Source organism: Gymnoscopelus braueri (genome assembly GCF_963280865.1).
Source record: "Gymnoscopelus braueri genome assembly, chromosome: 15".
Lineage (NCBI taxonomy): Eukaryota > Metazoa > Chordata > Actinopteri > Myctophiformes > Myctophidae > Gymnoscopelus > Gymnoscopelus braueri.
In genome coordinates this window covers 21,995,299-22,014,602 of record NC_137620.1, presented here as the reverse complement: position 1 = coordinate 22,014,602, position 19,304 = coordinate 21,995,299, and the positions used below count along the sequence as shown (strand labels likewise).

The following is a 19,304-nucleotide window of genomic DNA, read 5'->3' as shown; positions in this document are numbered from 1 at the left end:
CCAAGTAATGTAAAAAAATGGGTTTTGAACAAATCGGCCTCCAGGTGGCGCTATAACGGACCCATGTGAAAAATTTGAGGCAGAGGTTCTGAATTGGCATCCAGGGAGTGTGTGTGCACAGTTTCGGAGCGACCGGGCCAACGGTGCCGGAGATTTGGTGCTAACACACAGACAGGACACACGGACGGACACACGGACGGACGGACGGACGGACGGACGGACAGGGGCGAAAACATACTCTCTCGCCATGCCTTTCGGCCTGGCGGAGACAATAAACATGAATAAAGGAGAAATAAATAAATGACAATAAAAATGTGTCATTCGCTAGGCAATTCTATGTCATAAAAAAGTACATGAATTTTCATTTAGAGCTCTTTTTTGAATTTTTTTTTTTTTTTCGTTTTTACAGAAGCTCTGTTGATTCCTGAAATGTAACTGAAGTCATTTCAAGGCGACCAGTGTGATGTGGCATAATGGATAAGCGAATCGGGAAACTTTTTGTGCCATGTTCTGCTCCATCAGGATCCTGTTGCAATGCAGTTGCAAGGCAAAGCAGAGACCAGAATTGTCACAGTGACATTCAGTTAACCCATTCAATCTGGGAACGCATCTGTGTCATTTTTTGTTTTAGCTATAACCATTAGTTTATACTTTGGCTATTAGAAAATAGCAGATATACAAGCTCATAGATCTACAAGCAGATCTATGAGCTTGTAGATCTGCAATTTTAGAACATTTGTGCAAATCTATGAATATATTTTTAAAGGGAAAATGTTTGACTCAAATCTTTGCTTCTGGGGGTCACTGGAACAAAATATTTTCAGATGGGGGTCCGCGGCCAAATACATATCATTTTGGGGGTCCTTGACATGAAAAAGTTTGAGCACCACTCATACAGAAACATACGGTTTTTTTTTCAGAAAACTGTTAGGATTTAGAAGAAATTGTTGACGTGTTCCCGGATTGAATGGGTTAAAAAATATATATCGAGATAGAAAAATGTCACAGTGATATCCAGTTAATCAAAGGAACATGTCATCCATCTGCTGTAACAGCTCTGTCGCAACACAACAGCAACACAAAACCACTGTCCACTCCTCCCTCACACTGTGCTGCTCCCCTCCCTTTGTTAACACTTAAACCCTATATATGATTCATTGACCGGAGGCTCCCAGGGTTCTACAATAGGCTCCCTGCTTTTTTCCCCTGTACACCAAATATCTTCGCCAAATATAGCTGATCTACAAGGTCACAATGTGCTGTGAGCTGGTAGATCTGCTATTTTCGCAGACTGTTGGATGGTGAGGGCTTTCTCCACCTGACTGGAAGGCAGTGTTGCCAGATTTTGTGAGAGAAAAAGCAACCAGGTCTACCAAAACAAGCCCAAAAGAAGCGACTAGGCACTTAAAACCTATATATACTGCATACATTGGCTAATAAAAAATAGACGATCTACAAGCTCACAACGTGTCGCGATGCGACGCGTTGTGAGCTTGTAGATCTGCTATTTTCAAAACCTTGAAGAAAAAGTGGGAAAGCACCCCCCCCCCCCAGAAAAGGGATGCTTAGGGTTCATGTGGTCTTTAAGCGTTTGAAACAAAAGCCGCCTGCAGCACAGTACAGTACAGTATACCCTGGCTCTGTACCAAGGGATTGGCAAAGCTGCTGTCAAGAGTTCGTTTTTCAGAAAATGGAGAAGAGGCGGTCGGGTGGTTGGGGGCGGTGGTGGTGGGTGGGGTGGGTGGGTGGGTGGACGTGTCGGTAGGTTTTCCCCGAGGCAGGGTGAGGGCGGTGGGAGGCGGGGAGGCACAGTGCAAGGTTGTTTACCGATGCACTCCCACAGAGCAGAGTCACATGGGGGAACCTCCGCCTGCACTCACAGGAGGAGGCAGCTGCCCCCGAGCTGCTTCCACTACACATAGACACACAGTTACTTGTTTATTTTTTTGCTTTATTTATTTATTTATTTGTGTTTATTTTTTTCACCAATCGGTACCTTTTCCCAACAGTTTGATTTGCCTGGGAACAGGGATGATAATCTAAATTATTGAAGAGTAATTTATTTTTTTAAACAATTGTTAGGGTTTATTTTTTTCGTATTTGGGACATAATTAGAGTTATTTGCATTATATTTGTGAATTATAAACTTCATGCAATGACTTTTAGTTTTCTCACTGTGGTTGTATAATACAAAGAAAGCTCTTCAATTCCGATTTTTTTTTGGGCGGTGGGGGGTGTTGCATTTAAAGTCTTCTATTATTTAACTCACGTAAATTGTTGGACAACTCTTAAATGTACGTACAGTACAGTACAGTGTGTGATACAGAGATTTTTTCCCAGATGTCAAAAACACAATATCTGTCTTTGAATGAACGACTTGTTTCTGACTGTTCAGGATGGTGAGGGCTGTCTCCACCTGACTGGAAGGCAGTGTTGCCAGATTTTGTGAGAGAATAAGCAACCTGGTCTAGGAAAACAAGCCCAAAAGAAGCGACTAGGCACTTTAAACCTATATACTGTATACATTGGCTATTCAAAAATAGCCAATCTACAAGCTCACAACACGTTGCGACGTGTTGTGAACTTGTAGATCTGCTATTTTCAAAACCTCTTGAAGAAAAAGTGGAATATTTGGAATATTTTTTTGTGCTCCCTGGCACAAAACATTTTCACATGGGGGGCTAGAGACAAATATAATTTGGGGGTCCATGACATGAAAATATTTGAGAACCACTGATCTAAATAATTGGAAGCAAGCCCAAATAAGCAACTACACTTTAGAAACAAGCCGCAACCCGCAACTACCAATATTCACAAGCAACTTTACGGAAAAAGAAGCCCAAAGTCGCTTACAATAAGTGGACATGGCAACCCTGCTGGAGTGGCTCCTAGGTGAATTGCCCCTCTGGGAGCGTTGGCCTCCTGGGTGAATTGTTCCCTTGCTGATGCATTGACTGTTTTATCCAGAGGACGAACCACACAAACATGTTACGAGAAGACTTGATCCTAATCATATCCCCTGAGGGTTAAAAGGCTATGATGATGAGTAATAATTTTGTAACACCTGTTAACACATTCCATGCCAGAGTTTAATCTCATAATGTACTCACCAGTGCCAGCGTTTTATTGTTGTTTTTTAGTTTTTTTCATGTCGCCACAGACCTCGCTAAATAAGTTAAAAGTGCGCGTTCATTTGGTTCTAAACACACAGCGGATCCGTGAGAAACGGCCAGCGAAAACAGTTTCCAAATCCGTGCCGCCATCTTGAAGCTACAGCCGATCAACGGTAAACAGTGATCAGCGAGGAGAAAAACAACAACCAGAGAAAATCGAGTTTTAAACAGGATCCCAGACAGGAAGCGGATACGATCGAAAAAAACGGAACCCGAATAATTCCGTTTCCGACCGGAAACCGGAAACGGAAATGGATCAAAAAAATTCGGAAAGTGCACCTGGGGCACTTAACATGGGAATCGGCGGTTCGCGTAGATCTACGCGACTGGCACGCTGCGGCTTTAAATAGGTTCGCGTAGATCTACGCGACTGGCATGCAATGTGTTAATGCTGGCCGGTTGATTTCTCATTTTCTATATTTGTATTATTCCTCTCTCTCGCTTTTCTTTTTGCCAGATATCGGATGTACAGGAAGAGTCAGACCACTGGCTTCCCCTCCCTAATCACCATCTTCTCTGCACCCAACTACCTAGACGTCTACAACAACAAAGGTAAGGCAGAGGATAATGGCTGATTTTATTTATTTTGTTCGTCGTATGACAAAAGTATAAATTCGTATTGGCGATGATGGTCATCCACGTTGGGATTGGCACAGGATCTTGATTTCAGCTCCAGTGCTCACATTCACTCAGGTCAACGTGGGTCATCACGGTTAGGTTGGGTGACGTCCCATTTAGAGCTTGTGGAACGTGATTTCTTTTCTTTCTTTCTTTTTCCTTTATTTATTCAGGGAAGCCCATCGAGGGCAAGCTCTTTTTTTCAAGGACGCCCTGATAACAACATACTGTATACAATACATACATAATGAGAAACAATAACAAACATTTGAATCACATTACAATGTCACAGATGCAAATAAACATAGTGTTACATGAAACAGGTGCAGTCACTATGTAGTGTGTCCTCAAGAAGCACCCTGAATGTCTCTATTGAGACCAATCGAACCAGTTTCAGAGAGTCCTGAGTTTTCAAATTTCATTTGACATACAGCAGTGGTTCTCAACCTGTGGGTCGGGACCCCCAGGGGGGTCCCCACATGATTTTTGGGGGGGGGTCCCCAGATGACAGTGAAGTGACAGAAAGAAAGAAAGAAGGAAAGAAAGAAAGGAAAAAGACCATTACTGCATCAAAGGTAACCAACAAACATTACTATAAAAACTGGTCAAACATTGGCCAAATTGTCAAATAATGTAAGAAAGAGGCATAAATGGTGGCGTTGTGAGCTTGTAGATCTGCTATTTTCACAATATTTATCTGTAGAACCGAGAGGGGGGTCCCCAGTTCAAATATGATTATTTTGGGGGGTCGTGGCCTGAAAAGGTTGAGAACCACTGACATACAGTAAGCCACAAGCAGAAGGCTTGTACCAAACAGCCTATGTTTTTATTAATATTATTATTAGTTTTATTTTCATTTTCATGTGACTGTGCTTAAAGAGTCCTGGAATGTAGTTAAATATAGCATTGAGTCATGTACTGTAATATGTCTTGGCGCATTGCTTTCCTAGTGACAAATATCTCATAATTGTCACTCATTAAAAAAGGTTTTAAGTAGTCATGTATTCAGCTTTCCTGCAAGCATCATATACAGTTAAATCACAAGCATTATACTGTACCTTCAGAGCCACAAGGTCCCACATTTCTTAGTGTTTTGTGAAATGATTGAGAGCCTGGACACCGAACGGTTTCTACACACAAGGTTACGGTAGGTTTTAATCATTTAGCCGAAGCACTTATCCAGACAGACTTGATATGGAGCAATCAGCCAAACAGTAGATTAAGAGTACATTCCTACTTTACCTCCATTACAAACAACCCAAACCCGAGGTATGTAAGGCACAGTGCCGCAGAGCCTTGTCAGTGGATGTAAAGTTGGGTGGGGTCGGTTCAACTTAGGGAAGAGGCCCGGTCCGCACTTAGCAGGGCTGGCGCCGGTCCACTTTGCTCTTGTGGCGAAGCCTGTCACCGCACTGTGGTACCCACGCAACAAGATAGACTCGCCTTTGTGCTGTGAGTCAGCATTTTTACCCCAGAGAGAGAGAGAGGGAAGGAGGGAGAGAAAGGGAGAAAGGAGGAGGGGGGGGTTAATGCATACCAGGGGAGTGCCCAAGGAGGCAGATAAGGAGGAAATAGAAAGGCAAAACGAGCATGCATGGTTTGTGACACGGAACTGCGAATCTCCCCTGGTGAAATACTATCACCGAGGTGTAGATTGAAGTCATCGGCCACAGGGTTCACTAATGTTTGCATGACGGGATAAAAAGCGACAGTGGTTTTCTCTTGCTATTTGCACAGGGATGTTCCTTGGCTCGAAATGAGGCTGCGTGTTGGTTGCAGACTTATCCCTGTTGAGTCACAACCATGCAGTACAACCACTCCTTATAGGGCACACAATAGGATTATCAAGAACTGGTAAGGCAATTTGCTTGGGCCTGTCTGTGTTATTGTTTATCGCCAGGATTCCCATTTGCCACTGCCAGCTAATCTAACCCGGGCTCACGTTCCACGCGACCCAAACAAACAAACTGGTGTCAGATTCGTGGCGTTTGCAGTTTTGGCAGTCAATTCCCTTGTGATCCTTTGTTACCCTACTCAGAGCTCGGTAAGCTTACGGCTATGTTGGCAGCAACAGGCTGGCCTTGAGGAGATAAACTGCCTTTCATTACTCGTGGTAATCTGCAAGACAAAGATTGCTGCTTTCTTTCTTTATCTTTTAATACATAATTTTCCTTTCCAAAGACAAGCAGGCAGTACGAAAGCAAAAACAGCAACCTAATTGTAGATCTGCTATTTTTGCAGAATGTTTGTCTATCACCACCAAATGCTTTTTTGGCTGAATGTTCACCTATCATGGCATAGGGTTCATGTGGTTGATATTTACATGCACTTTTATGTTTGGCTTAAATCAAACCTATAAAAAATGTAAAGATTGTCCGGTCAAATATCAAATACAACACACACACACACACACACACACACACACACACACACACACACACACACACACACACACACACACACACACCTCAAAGCCCAGGTCAGTGCTGTTGGCTGGCTGGGATCGGCTGGTCCGACCGCCGCAGTCCTGCTGATGCTGGTCTAATCAGTCATGTGGGCGGGGCTGAGCAGTGGAACCAAAAGACACTGTAATGAATTACTCTCTCTCTCTTCTCTATGCTTGGGAGAAGAAGGGGGGGGGGGAGGTATTGCCTTGTGATTGATGGTCAATCGAGCGATCACATAAATCTAAGAAGCGGGTGTGGGGGAGGGTATGTGGAGCCATCAGCAGGTCCCATCAATCCTAGCTCTGGGGGTTGCCAGATAAACAAACACCACCCCCCCCCATCACCTCTCTCCTTTTTGGCTCTGGCCCTTCTTCCGTTCAGCCCGCTATAGCTTGGAGTTGTGCGCCTCCGTTCAGAGAGGAGAAGGTTGCCTAAAAGGCTCTGCCTCAGGAAAAATAAAAAGCTCTGTGCTGAGTCAGCACCATCGACACCTGAAATGATCCTCGGGATAGGAATGCCTTAAGATGAGATCAGGGCTCCATGATTCCAGCCAGTCACTCGCTCCTCTAATTTAGTCATTTGTTCTGGCTAGATCGGAACCAGTTGTTGAGAACGTGTTGTTACGGTCTGACTATCGGCTTGGCAAAAGCATCTGCCCCAACCCCCCACCCCCCACATGGATACAGAAACGTGGGCAGATGCACATTAACAGTGGGGGAGTCCCTGTGCCGTGATTGTGCAGTTTTTTACTGAGGAGCCTTTGAAGTGTTGAAATGACTGTGGAGGGAGACAGGTGTCTGGTGTTGGGGGGGAGTGGGGGGGGGGGGGGTCTTGGCCGTCATATGCTTTTTGTTTTTCTCGACTCAAGTCTCTAATCTATTAACAGCCCGGTTTCCGCTGCGGCACTGACTGTTTACGAACCTGCGCGACCGTGTCCTTGTGTAATGGTCGCAGTACCCTCATGAAACGCAAGGTAGGCGATAACGCACAGCTTGAGAGTGACTGTGTGACTTAAGTCAACAGTCCTGGACCTGGCAGGGAACGTGAATGAGATACTGCCGAGTGCTGAGGCACCACAACGCTGTTTGGTCCAGTCAATAGTACCAGACTGTGCTACTACTGCTGCTCAGCCTCCAGTTGGGACTGTGCGAAATAGGAAGTGGAACACCATTGCATGGCTGCTGAGCAAATTAAAGCCTATAACAGAAGGTCAGAAGCCATGTTGATGCTGTTTATTTACTGCCCCACGACAGTGAAAGTTTGTAATCCATCTCATCCCAGTTGGGTATCTCACTGCCAAATTAAACATTTCCCTTTATTTTTCTCTCTGCTGTGCTGCCGTTTGAACAACGGAATGGAAAATCAGAACGGACGGATGGAAAAGAAAGTGAGGTGAATGAAAAGAATTCGGTGTCGAGGGGAAATCCAATGTCGAGGCAAGCGTTTATAGCTCATTGTTGCAGTTCACTCCCGGGTCAAACTTGACAGGGGCCGCTTTCGTCGTTTCCTGCCCCGTGGTCATGTGGCGACAGGCAGGTACATGAGTGATACGGTCGGGGGGGTGGGGGGGGGGGTGGCATGACTGGATCTGGCTCTGCAGATGGAAGAAATAGCAGGATGGAAGCCAGGACAGTGATGACCTTCTCATCACCGAATGCCACTGGAAAAGGACCTTCCCTGAAATCCACACATGCCTGTCCACTGGTTGCCACACAGATAATTGTTGGGTCTTCTTTTGGGCATTTAGGTCACGTGGTTTTGCGATGCATTACAATGGTCCTATTCCTGTATGGAAACCCATGCAAAAGCTTTGTACGACCATAGTGCGTGTGAGCACTTGCCCCAAGTGTGATAATATTATGCCTAAAGTTTTGGGGGGAGCAGGCAACCGTTTGCACTTTATATCCCACCCGGCAGTTTGATTACTGGTTTCTTTTGCATTTGGGTCACTTTTTATGTAGGAATAATAAATCCAGTTGAAACCAGTGAAATAAAGCGGTACCCTTTTTTCTACTGCAGCATTCACTGGTGGCCTTCACTGATTAAAGAACATGACAGAAACGAACGCCTAAAGCGTATTGGCGGGTGGGGCAGGGGCGTACTGAGCCAAGACACAAAACAGAACCTCTTCCTTTTCCATCCAAACTGTGACGGAAACCTTTCCCTTGTCAGACACCATCTCCCACAGAACAGCCCGTGATTGCGGCTGTGTGGGAATGGCGGGGTTTGAAACAAACGGCGCTGCAGCGGTCGGCATCGCTAGCCAGCTATATTGCCAAGCGTAGTCATGCCAACAGCACTACGTGCACCCTGTGAAGAATGCATTCATGCAAGCAGCTATATTTGAACCGTAGTATCACCTCTGTAGCGTTCATAACACATCTAACATCACATGGAGTGGGGTTTCTGTCCAAAATGCTTCACATCCGCTTTTGGAGTTGACATTCCACCAAGTGAGTCTTTCAAAACCACAGAGCATCGTTCCAAAAAAATACATAGAAATATTGCAAACAAACACTCCATTAGTGGAAAGAAGTGTTGAGGTGAGCTCCAACGTTCACAGTTACCCACAATGTTACCTCACGGTCAGGTTCTCCCGTCACTTGGAGCATTAATTTATTTCCCTCGGAATGGCAGATATCTCAGCTCTTCAGATGCCCGCTCAACATAATGGACTGGGAAGATAAAAAAAAAAAGAAGGGACAGCATGTGTGGAATATTAAGCCTGCTGGAGCTTGATATCGGAGAGCTTGTGGGGAGAGGGAGCTGAAGAAAGGCAAGGAGAGAGAGAGAGAGACAAACAGACAGACAGATTTAAAGACAGAGACTTAATTGCTAGAGAGAAATGGAGAGAGAGGGAGAGAGAGAGAGAGCCAGGGTTGGGATAAACATCACGGAGCGGAGGGGAATCTCCCCGTGATCTCCAGGTGTCGTCGGCGTTACCGTGGGTATACCGCCGTTGTTCGAGGCACTCCCTCATGAATAATGAATGAGCAGGCGTCGTCCATCATCAGAATATCCACGTTACCGTGGCAGCAGGTTCAGCCACTGCTACTCCCCCCCTCCCCCCACGCCTCTTGTCAGGACAACAGAGACATCTAGTGGTTCTGTAGTCACGCTTTGTTGTTCACTCTTCAAAGCAGCTATGGTCAGTGTGTGTGTGTGTGTGTGTGTGTGTGTGTGTGTGTGTGTGTGTGTGTGTGTGTTTGTATTAATATACTTTTTGAGAAGTACACATTGAATTTGAGAAGTACACATTGTGAACACAATGTTCCTGGTCCTCTCAAGAGAAATGGTTGTTGAAATAACTTGGGGAGTCAGGCTTATAATTAGGAAAAAGGTTCAAGTTGGAGTTAGAGTTGGGATTAGTCATTTGAGAGGTGCAGAGTCCCGAAAAATAGCAGATCTACAAGCCTTGCAATGCGACGCATTGTTGTGAGTCCCCACGCCAAACGGCGTGGGGATAAAAAAACGGCGGAAAAACAGCGGAATTTGGAAGCAGAGTGTCCTGCTCTGCGGCGGGGGGACGGGACCATTTATTTGGTGCGCACCAAGTCACATCTCCAGGTGCTCTTCTGAGTACTAGACCTAAAAAGTTATGTGCACCCCTGATCATGTCACTTCTCTGGTCAAGCTCGTCCTTGTAAAAGCTTGGAGACGGACGTGTTTGTTTTAGTGCAGGCGACTGGCCTCGTCTGCGGTTCTGCTCCTTTAATCCATTCAATCCGGGAAACGCATCTGTGTCATTTTTTTGGTTTAGATTCCGTGGGCCAAATACATATCATTTGGGGGGATCATTTGACATGAAAAAGTTGGAGCACCACTGATATAGCAACATACTGTTAGGATTTAGAAAACATTTCTAGATATGCATTTGGCCACGGACCCCCCCCATCTCAAAATAATTTGTTCCAGGGACCCCCAGAAGTAAAGATTAGAGTTACAAATGTTCGCTTTAAAAAATATATAGGCCTATTCAAAGATTTGCACAAATGTTCAAGATTTTCCAAAAAAATTCACACTTGTATATCTGCTATTTTTGAATAGCCAAAGAAATCTTAAAATGACATTGACGCGTTTCCCCGGTCCTAATGGGTTAAAGGGAGTCCGATACGGAGGAGCATCGACAGGGGAACTGACCTTCTCCCCCCCCACATCCCCCCACCCACCCCCCCCCACCTTGCCTTTTCGCTCTGGACTCTCGGAGCTGCATTTGATCAAGTGCCTCAATGGTGTTTATGCAATGTGTGATGTTTATGTAATGACTGCCCACGTGTGTGCTTTTATACGCGCTGTCAAACTCGTGTAGGGACTCACTCTCTCTCTCTCTCTCTCTTTGTTATATACGCGCGAACACGTGCGCGCGCACGCACGCACATAGGCCTTGTTCTGAGTACAATCAGACTAATGCAATGCCTTCGGATAGCATTGTCTATTCTGCTGATATTGATAATACCAAATGGCTGTGTGAATAATTCAGTGGGTCGACCGTTTCCCTGCAGGGGGTCTTCGGTCTGTAGATCGTTTGTGTGTTTTTTGTGCACATTCGTTTTATGTACAAAAAGAAAAGGTGGACACGGAATGTACTGTAATGCTTAGCAATGTTCAAAGTGGCATTTCATCGCCCACGGCTTGCACACACACACACACACACACACACACACACACACACACACACACACACACACACACACACACACACACACACACACACACACACACACACACACGCACAGTAAAACCCTGAGTTAACTGAGCACTCATGAGTTTGCTGTACACTGTACAGTATATCCTCACTGTCGGACAGAAAGTAAACCTTGTATCTCTATTTCAATTTTTTTTTGTAAGTTAATGCCTTAATTTGTCGTACAAGAGAAGTAGTGAAAGTAGCCGATCTAGAAGCTCACAACACGTCACATCGTGACGCGTTGTGAGCTTGTAGATCGGCTATTTCCACCCATTTTGAAATATCCACAGGTTCTTTTTTTTTAATTTCCTGAAAAGTACAGTTTTTTTTTTTACATACAAGGTTTCCGCCCTCGACGGCGTCGATATGCATTACAGTCACGCACGTATGCACACTCACAGAAACACCCCCACCCACAGAGTTAAGCTGCAGCCCTACCGGGGGTGCGTTATGCTGGAAGCAGCAACCAGCTGGCTGCTTGGCATGCCAGGTTTGATGACTTGCTATTCTGAACTCTGGGACGGAGACGGCGAGGCAGGAAAGTCCCCCGTGGTGACCCGGCAGCCACGGTGTCCGCTTTCCCCCCGTCCAGATCTGGGCCACTGTTTACTGGCCATGTGTGTGTGTGTGTGTGTGTGTGTGTGTTTGTGTTGGGAGGGTGGGGGGGCATCTATATACAGTACGCTCTCTGGTTATATTTATGCACGGTGGTGCTAGGCTGTCCCCAGTGCCTAAATTTGCTCTGTGCCTCCGTCATGGCCAAGGTTACTGGCATGAGGCCCTAGGTCAGGAGTTGGGGAGTTGGGTTTTGTATGTCAGTAGTCCACGGAGGGTGTCCGTCCGTCCGTCCGTCCACGTGGTTCCTGTAGGTGAAGGGCATGTTATACAAACCAAGAACTTGAGGAATGCTCTTGCACATAACCTGGCTGTTCATTGCCGACATATACTTGTACATAGTTAGATGTAACCTTGTTAAACCCCAAGATTTGTTTCCACAGAATGTGTTTTGTAATGAATATGTCATGAAGGATATTTTGGCCAGGGTGTTGGGCACATTTCTACACTCTGAGATAAATGAGGATTTTACTTGTGTAGGAACCTTTTCCAGCTACGTTTTTTTGGTTCGTTAACCTATACAGTGTAGCCATGTGCATGCATGTATTTAAAAACCGTGTGATGATCTTCTGCCACCTGGGCTCCTACCTTTGACCCTACACATGACCTGCACCTGTGTTATACCGCCACCAGCTGGTCAAATGTACCAAAAACTGCAACAAGTTACCTTATAGTTTTGAGTCTCTCCCAGGGGCCCTTGAGGTGGTCCCCGGCAAAATGACAATCACTTTAGACACTTCAGCGCTATTTTATTTTTTGACGCGTTGTGAGCTTGTAGATCGGATATGTTCGAAAAATGTTGACAAATATTGACCGATAATCTCTTATGGAGGTCCTTGGCTCAAAAGCAAATGTGGCTTCAAATGGGGGTCCAACACATTTCAATTTGGGGTTACTTGACATGAAAATGTTTGAAAACCACTGTAATGTGTGCTTGGAGCACAGCAACATCCCTGTGCTCATTTAACTCTTTTAATCCTTTTCGTCTATGTATGAGGATATACATTATATCTGTCTTGCGCCATCTAGCAGTGAACACCCCCCCCCCCCCCCCAAAAAAAAAGTGTTCAAATACTTACCTGTTTTGACTATTCTCAGTGTTTTAGTTTAGTTTTGTTTAGGGAATTGGGGACATTAGCATACATTTGTGTAGTTTAGATGTAATGAAAGTGAAGCGTCTGAAAATGCATACATTATCAGAAACACTTTCTTGTGCTAGAACTTGTTTTTGTTTAGCTTAATGAAGCCTCATTAGCAAATGGCAAGGATGTTATAATGATGTTGATATTGTTCATTCACAGTCCTGGCATACATGTGTGACTATTGCTTATCAACATAATAACCAGAAATACAATTTCACATTCAGTTGACATTTGAAATACGGTATTTCATTCATATTTAAGTAATTAAATCTAAGTCATCTAAGTAATTGTAGTAATGTCAATTATACGTGAGAGTCAGATGACAGTGAAGTGACAATTTAAGGACTTTTAATACCTCGAAAAGAAAAAGACCATTACTGCATCAAAAGTAATCAACAAACTATACTATAAACACTGGTCAAACATTGGCCAAATTGTCAAATAATATAAGAAAGAGGCAAACATTGTGAAAATAGCCGATCTACAAGCTTGTAGATCTGCTATCTTCGCAATATTATCTGTGGAACCGAAAATGTACTGCCTCAACATTCCAAGCGCTTATCAGGGTGGGGGGTCCCCAGTTCAAATATGATTATTTTGGAAGGTCCCCAGTTCAAATATGATTATTTTAGGGGGTCACAGTCTGTAAAGGTTGAGAACCACTGTGTTATGTCAGTGAGTTTGAGCTAACATCCCTTTTTTTTGCTACACACAAACTAAGAAAAGAAGTGCTGGAATTTCACCACCGATCTCTTACGTGTTGTTCTGACTTGATGTGTGTGTGTGTGTGTGTGCGCGTGTGTGTGTGTGTGTGTGTCCGCCCCCAAACAGCGGCAGTGCTGAAGTACGAGAACAATGTGATGAACATCCGACAGTTCAACTGCTCGCCCCACCCTTACTGGCTGCCCAACTTCATGGACGTCTTCACGTGGTCCCTGCCCTTTGTCGGAGAGAAGGGTGAGCCATCAAACACTGACATGCACACACATGCATAGGGATGCAGCAGATAATCCAACTAATCGATAAAAAAAAAATCTATTTGAATGAAAATAATCATAATACCATAGACACCTTTTTTCCGCCAAAATAGATAGCCGATCTACAACACATAACGCTTGTAGATCGGCTAATTTCGCTCTTTTTGTTCGACATATTGTATGACGAAGTTGCTTAAGTGGTTAATGTGGTACTTCTCGATTAATCGAAGAAACATAATCGCTAAGAAAATAATGAATAGTTGCAGTCCTACAAATGCATATGCATGCACATATGTGCGTATGCAGGGATGATTCTATCAGTCAAGTGAAGTGACAACAGTGAATATGAGTAATGTTATGTTTGCCAAGTGTCATTTTGAATCATGGCATTGTTAATGAGTGTGCTTTTTACACAACCAGTATTGACACAAAGGTAACAGACAGGCTGCTGACACAGAGCATGATGTCTGTCTGCAAGTATATGTACTTAAATTACATCCATTAAATCCATTTAGAATTGCGTAACATGCAGTCTGCCGATGAGTGACAGGAAAATGCACTCGCATGCAGACATGCAGACTAGTAATGTAGGGTGAAGACACACTTAACCTAGATAACTTCAAATAAGACACTCGCATAGAAAGCTGCCATGTGCGTAGACACACGCATAACGCACGCGCGCACACACGCTTATAGAGGCTTAGATGGTTTCAACTCAAACATCGGTCAGGATTATGCCTCTGGGGAATATGGGACACTTGTTTACAAAAAATGGTATCAGTTGGTTTTGGGTTGGAAAAGCATTTCAAAAGTTCCATCATTTGATAAATAAGATATATAAGATATATAACGAGTACCCGGTCTGTCATGTAATTCTTTCAACCCAGGACTAAAGACAGGATTGTAAAATGACATAATCTTAGGTCATTTTGTGTTATTTAGTTTAGTTTATTTGCACATGTGCATACATGAAACATTAAAGAAATATTTATAATTCTAATAGATTTTTTTTATTTTTATAATCGTCTAGCCTTGCCAATTGAGCACTATTTTATACTTAAACGATCTACAAGCTCAAAACATGAGCTTTTATTTTCACCATTCTCGCTTCTGTATATAACCAATTCAAATCAGGAAAGCAGCGTCATTTTAGACAAGTTTTTCAGAAAACTGTTTGATGATTTAGAACACATTTTGTAAAATCGGCCTTAGGTCTTAATGGGTTAAAAGGGATTTTTTTTTAACTTTATCGATTAAATCGCCAAGTTGGATGAACTGTCGCACCCCTAGCTGAATGTCCCTCTCTGCTCTCATTCCCTCCACGTCGCTGCCCCCTGTCACTGTAATGTGATCTTCAGCATCTCGCTGACATCTACCACTCCTCAGTGCAGGTCCCTTGTTATCTGTTTTAATTAATCGCACACACTGCTTGGCCTGTTTTAGACTTGGCACGTGCACACACACACGCGCACACACACACACACACACACACACACACACACGCACACGCACACGCACACACACACTGCCATTCCTAGCAGAGTAGCGGTGTCATGTAAAGCCACCCCTCTCCAGCATTGGGGTCAGGTTAAGGTTGTCATGATTCTAATGAACTGCAGTCCGTCAGGCTAGTGTTACATGGCACATCAGCCCCCTCAGTTGGACTGTGTGGAGTTGTACAGACAGAGTGCTGCTGCTTTCCTACACTGACAACTTCACAAGTTGGAGGTTCGAGAAATATTACACTTGAGGCATTTCTATGGAGGTTAAGCTCTACACCTGCTCTGTGCAGTATTATGTGTTTTCTATCTACCAGTTACTGTATTACTACATAATACTGGAATACTTCAAACTTTTGCCTCGATTCCGATTAATGAACGATTTATACGCCACCATTGTACAACCAGTATAATACAGGGTTAAGTGAGTAATCAGACTAATCAATCTAGTCAATTATTTAAAAAAAAATCTATTCATATTTTTTCCTGTGTTGATTTGTTGATATAAGAAATAACAAAAAATATTTCCAAAAAAATCCCTCATCCTCAATTTTTAGATTAGCCGACATGAGCAAGATTTAGTCGGTCAATGTTTCTAAATGCGGGTTTGTATTTTTGGTGAGTTGCCCAGCCCTATGTTTGGATCAATGAATCTTTCCTTAAGGTAAGCACTAAGCCCCCGTGGATCAGACAGGCTGACCGCATAATTGGAATTACAATAAATCCTGGGTTAGATTGCTTGCCTCAATCAAGCATGAATATTTAAATGAAGCTTTCCTTTGGGGGTGCAGCCTGATAAGTAACCATATCATTAGAACTTCCTTGTTTACTTCTGGTTTGTGTATTTTGTTTGATTTCGGCACTGCAATGTAACAATTGTTTTGCTCCATTTTGCTCTACAGTCACTGAGATGCTGGTGAACGTGTTGAGCATCTGTTCCAATGATGAGCTGACGACCGAAGAAGAGATGGATGGTAAGCGTGTGGAATCAGGACACGGGCCCAAGTGGGAAAAACTGTACAGTCACTGGTGCTGGTCATGGCCAGCCGTTCTCACTGCACTTGGACAACACTTCCACTAGAGGGCGTGCCCTGCCAATGAAGCTCAGAACCTGATGTATTTTCACGCTCTTTCAGACGTATTCTGTTGTCTTTTGCGTGTGCATGCATACATGTATCACAAAACACACACAAGCACATACATACAGTATATATAACATGTCTGGTCTTTATTAGACAGAAAAGTCAGACATCATTTATACTACTTTGTCCTGTAAATATAGAACCAGCAATTTCTTCGTTTTTTTTACTTTTCACAACTTGACTCGTAAGGGGAGGGACAAAGACAAGATTCTATTACACAGTGACAATTCTACCAGCAACCCCGCCTGTGTCATTCAGCATTAATTTACTATGCTAGCATTGTCAGGGGTGGTTTGTTCTAGATAGTGCCTGAGATTCCCCAGCCCCTCAATTTGTTTACAAAGCCACAGTTGTGTGCGTCAGAAAGCTCAAAGACCGAGCGGAAGGACTGGTGAGATCATTTCCTGTTTGGTTGCCGGGGGGGGGGGGGGGCGTTGGCAGTTTGGAACATGAGGAGGACTTGTTGTCCCACAGTAGACCAGCTGAACCCAAGCAGCCACTCAATCACTGACCCTCGCTCATCCAAAACCCTGGGAATTCATTTTCACTCATTCAATTTAGGACTGTCACGATTTCAAAAAATTACTTGACGATTAATTGTCACACACATAATTACGATTAACGATTCAAATCAAATTATACAGCTCTTCTATGGATATTAATAGAAAACAGGATAGACATCAGGTTGAATTATAAATAAAAAGTCTCATTGTTTTTTCATTGTTTTTGAACGTTGAATATTGGAACATTGCCTTTTAGGCTTCGTAATAAAAAAAAAATCCTCAGGGCAGATATGACACATAACTCAAATATACAAAGAAATTACTGACATATTTAATAATTTTATACTTGAAAAAATAAGGAAAATTTTGGGAAATTGCTGATGTACAAGCTTACAACATGTCACTTCGTGAGGCGTTGTGAGCTTGTAGATCAGCTATTTTTGGAAAATGTTTGAAAATGGATGAACATTTTTCAACATGGAAACGATTATACAAAATAATTGCGATTATCTCAAATAATTGCGATTCGATGATTATGTAATAATTGTGACAGGCCTATCATTCATGCACTCATTCATGCACTGATTTATCCACTCACTCACTCACCCACTCACTCCCCCTTTCACTGCCTCTGTTTGATTATACATTGTTTTTCTTTTCATCATGACTATTTCTTTATTTTATTGCTTTCCCTTCTGTTTTTCTATTTCCTAAATCCTCTCTCACTCTTTCATGATTCAATTTAATATTCACCTTGTTGACTTGGTTTTTACTGTTCTTGGCTTGATCTGTGCTTGTCTTAATATCTTTTTATACTTTGTCTATTCTCTATGTGCCATTGGTTAAATATCCATTGTGTTGATATTTTCAAGCTTATTACTTTTCTTTCACACATTGTGCCTCTTCCTACACTATTTCTCTCTCTTCCTCTCTATCTCTCTCTCTCTCCTATCTCTATCTCTCTCTCATATCTCTCTCATATGCTCTTCCTTTCTCTCTCACATGCTGTGATGTTGTCACTACCTTGGTTCTCACATCTAATGTCATTTTTTCTTCCTTTCTTTTCTATGTTTTCCAGAGTTTTGTCTCCTTAAGGCATTGCTTTTTCTTTTTTTTACACTTCCTCTGTTGTTGTTGCTTTTGCGTCTCTTGTCTCTCAGTGTCTACCTCTTCTTTCCCCGCGCTGACTCCCCTGTCATTCTACAGCCATCCACTGATCACTCTATCTTTTCTCTTCTCTTCTGGGGGTGTGTCATGAGAAGGACAGCTAATATATACCCCCAAGAAAGGTACAAGCACCAGCTATATCAAAACGTGTGCTGCAGCAACTAGACCTTTTGTTGCCATGCTTGCACTCTGCACTTTAGCTAGACTAACTCCAGTTCTTTAAAAAAAAACTTCTAACGCGTGTACTAATTTAGGCTGTTGGTGTTATTTACTTATTTAGAAGAAGAAGAAAACAAAAGAAGGTCTCAGGGCTGTTCCACAACAGTGCACTCTCTGACAAGGGAGGAACCAATTGGAGACGTTTCCCGGCAGGAAGTTGCTGGTTGATGCGATGATGTCATGCTCTTATGTGTGGAGTACAGATCTGGTAGCCTAGCAGATTATATAGACCGTCAAAGTCCATTTCAGTTGTACTATGACCAATTCTACAAATGCCTTCTAAACCAGTAGCTCTTTCAAGATTTTTCAAAAAGGTTCGAATGCACAAAGTGACGCGCTGTGAGCTTGTATGTCTGCTATTTTTGAATAGCCAACGCAAGACACAGATGCTTTCCCGGTTTTAATGGGTTAACTGAATTAAAAAAATATTTATATTTAAAAGAATTGGTGAGCTAAATGAATAAGGCTACTGTATATAGCTAGTAAAAGCTAATAATGGGTTCAGGCCATTTTCTTTATTCTTGATGTAAGCCACACCCTTTCTTAACTTGCAAGGCAATGGTCTGAATTGGAGGGATCATTTATGTTGAACAAAATGCTGAGCCGTGTTTTAAATCAATTTAATTTAATGGGCGGTCACAGCTGAATGGCTAGAGACCTGCCCGCCTGTGAAGCAGTAGGTTCCAGGCTCGATTCCCGGCCCTGGCCATGTGTTGAGGTGCAAGACCGAGACCCTTAACCCCTAAACCCTGCGCTCCCCCGTAAGAAGCACTCAGCTGGGTGAAGCTGAAGACTGAATTTCCCCCGTGGGATGAAATAGGTCTTATTATTATTATTATTATCATGCATTCTTTCAAGTGGAATGTTGAGAGGAGGGAATGTCTAATCTCTAAATATTTCTCTTTTTTTTTTCCCCCAACTTATCACCAAGCACTCACTCCATTTCCATCTCTCACATTCAAACATGCTGTCATTTTCCGAGTGGATTCCCCCGGGCCCATGTAGCTATTATGCTCAACAGGTTCTCTTTCCACTAGGTCTTCTTTTCCAATCTGGGAAGAACAAAAAAGAAACGTCCTGTTTGAGTCTCCATTACCAGACTGCAGGACTGGGGG

The 19,304-nt window shown here is 43.3% G+C and overlaps 1 protein-coding gene across 4 annotated transcripts in view; it reads left to right on the top strand.

The window, feature by feature from the left end:
• Window positions 1-19,304, top strand: part of LOC308102294 (protein phosphatase 3 catalytic subunit alpha) — a 93,288-nt gene that overhangs the window by 59,773 nt on the left and 14,211 nt on the right. For 2 of the 4 annotated variants that reach the window (XM_080451936.1, XM_080451938.1), the window contains exons 8-11: window positions 3,631-3,725; window positions 13,514-13,639; window positions 16,061-16,132; window positions 18,066-18,092. In XM_080451936.1, coding sequence (XP_080308062.1) covers window positions 3,631-3,725; window positions 13,514-13,639; window positions 16,061-16,132; window positions 18,066-18,092 — 320 coding nt within the window. The remainder of the gene's footprint in view (window positions 1-3,630; window positions 3,726-13,513; window positions 13,640-16,060; window positions 16,133-18,065; window positions 18,093-19,304) is intronic. The other 2 variants (XM_080451937.1, XM_080451939.1) reach the window with 1 other exon arrangement.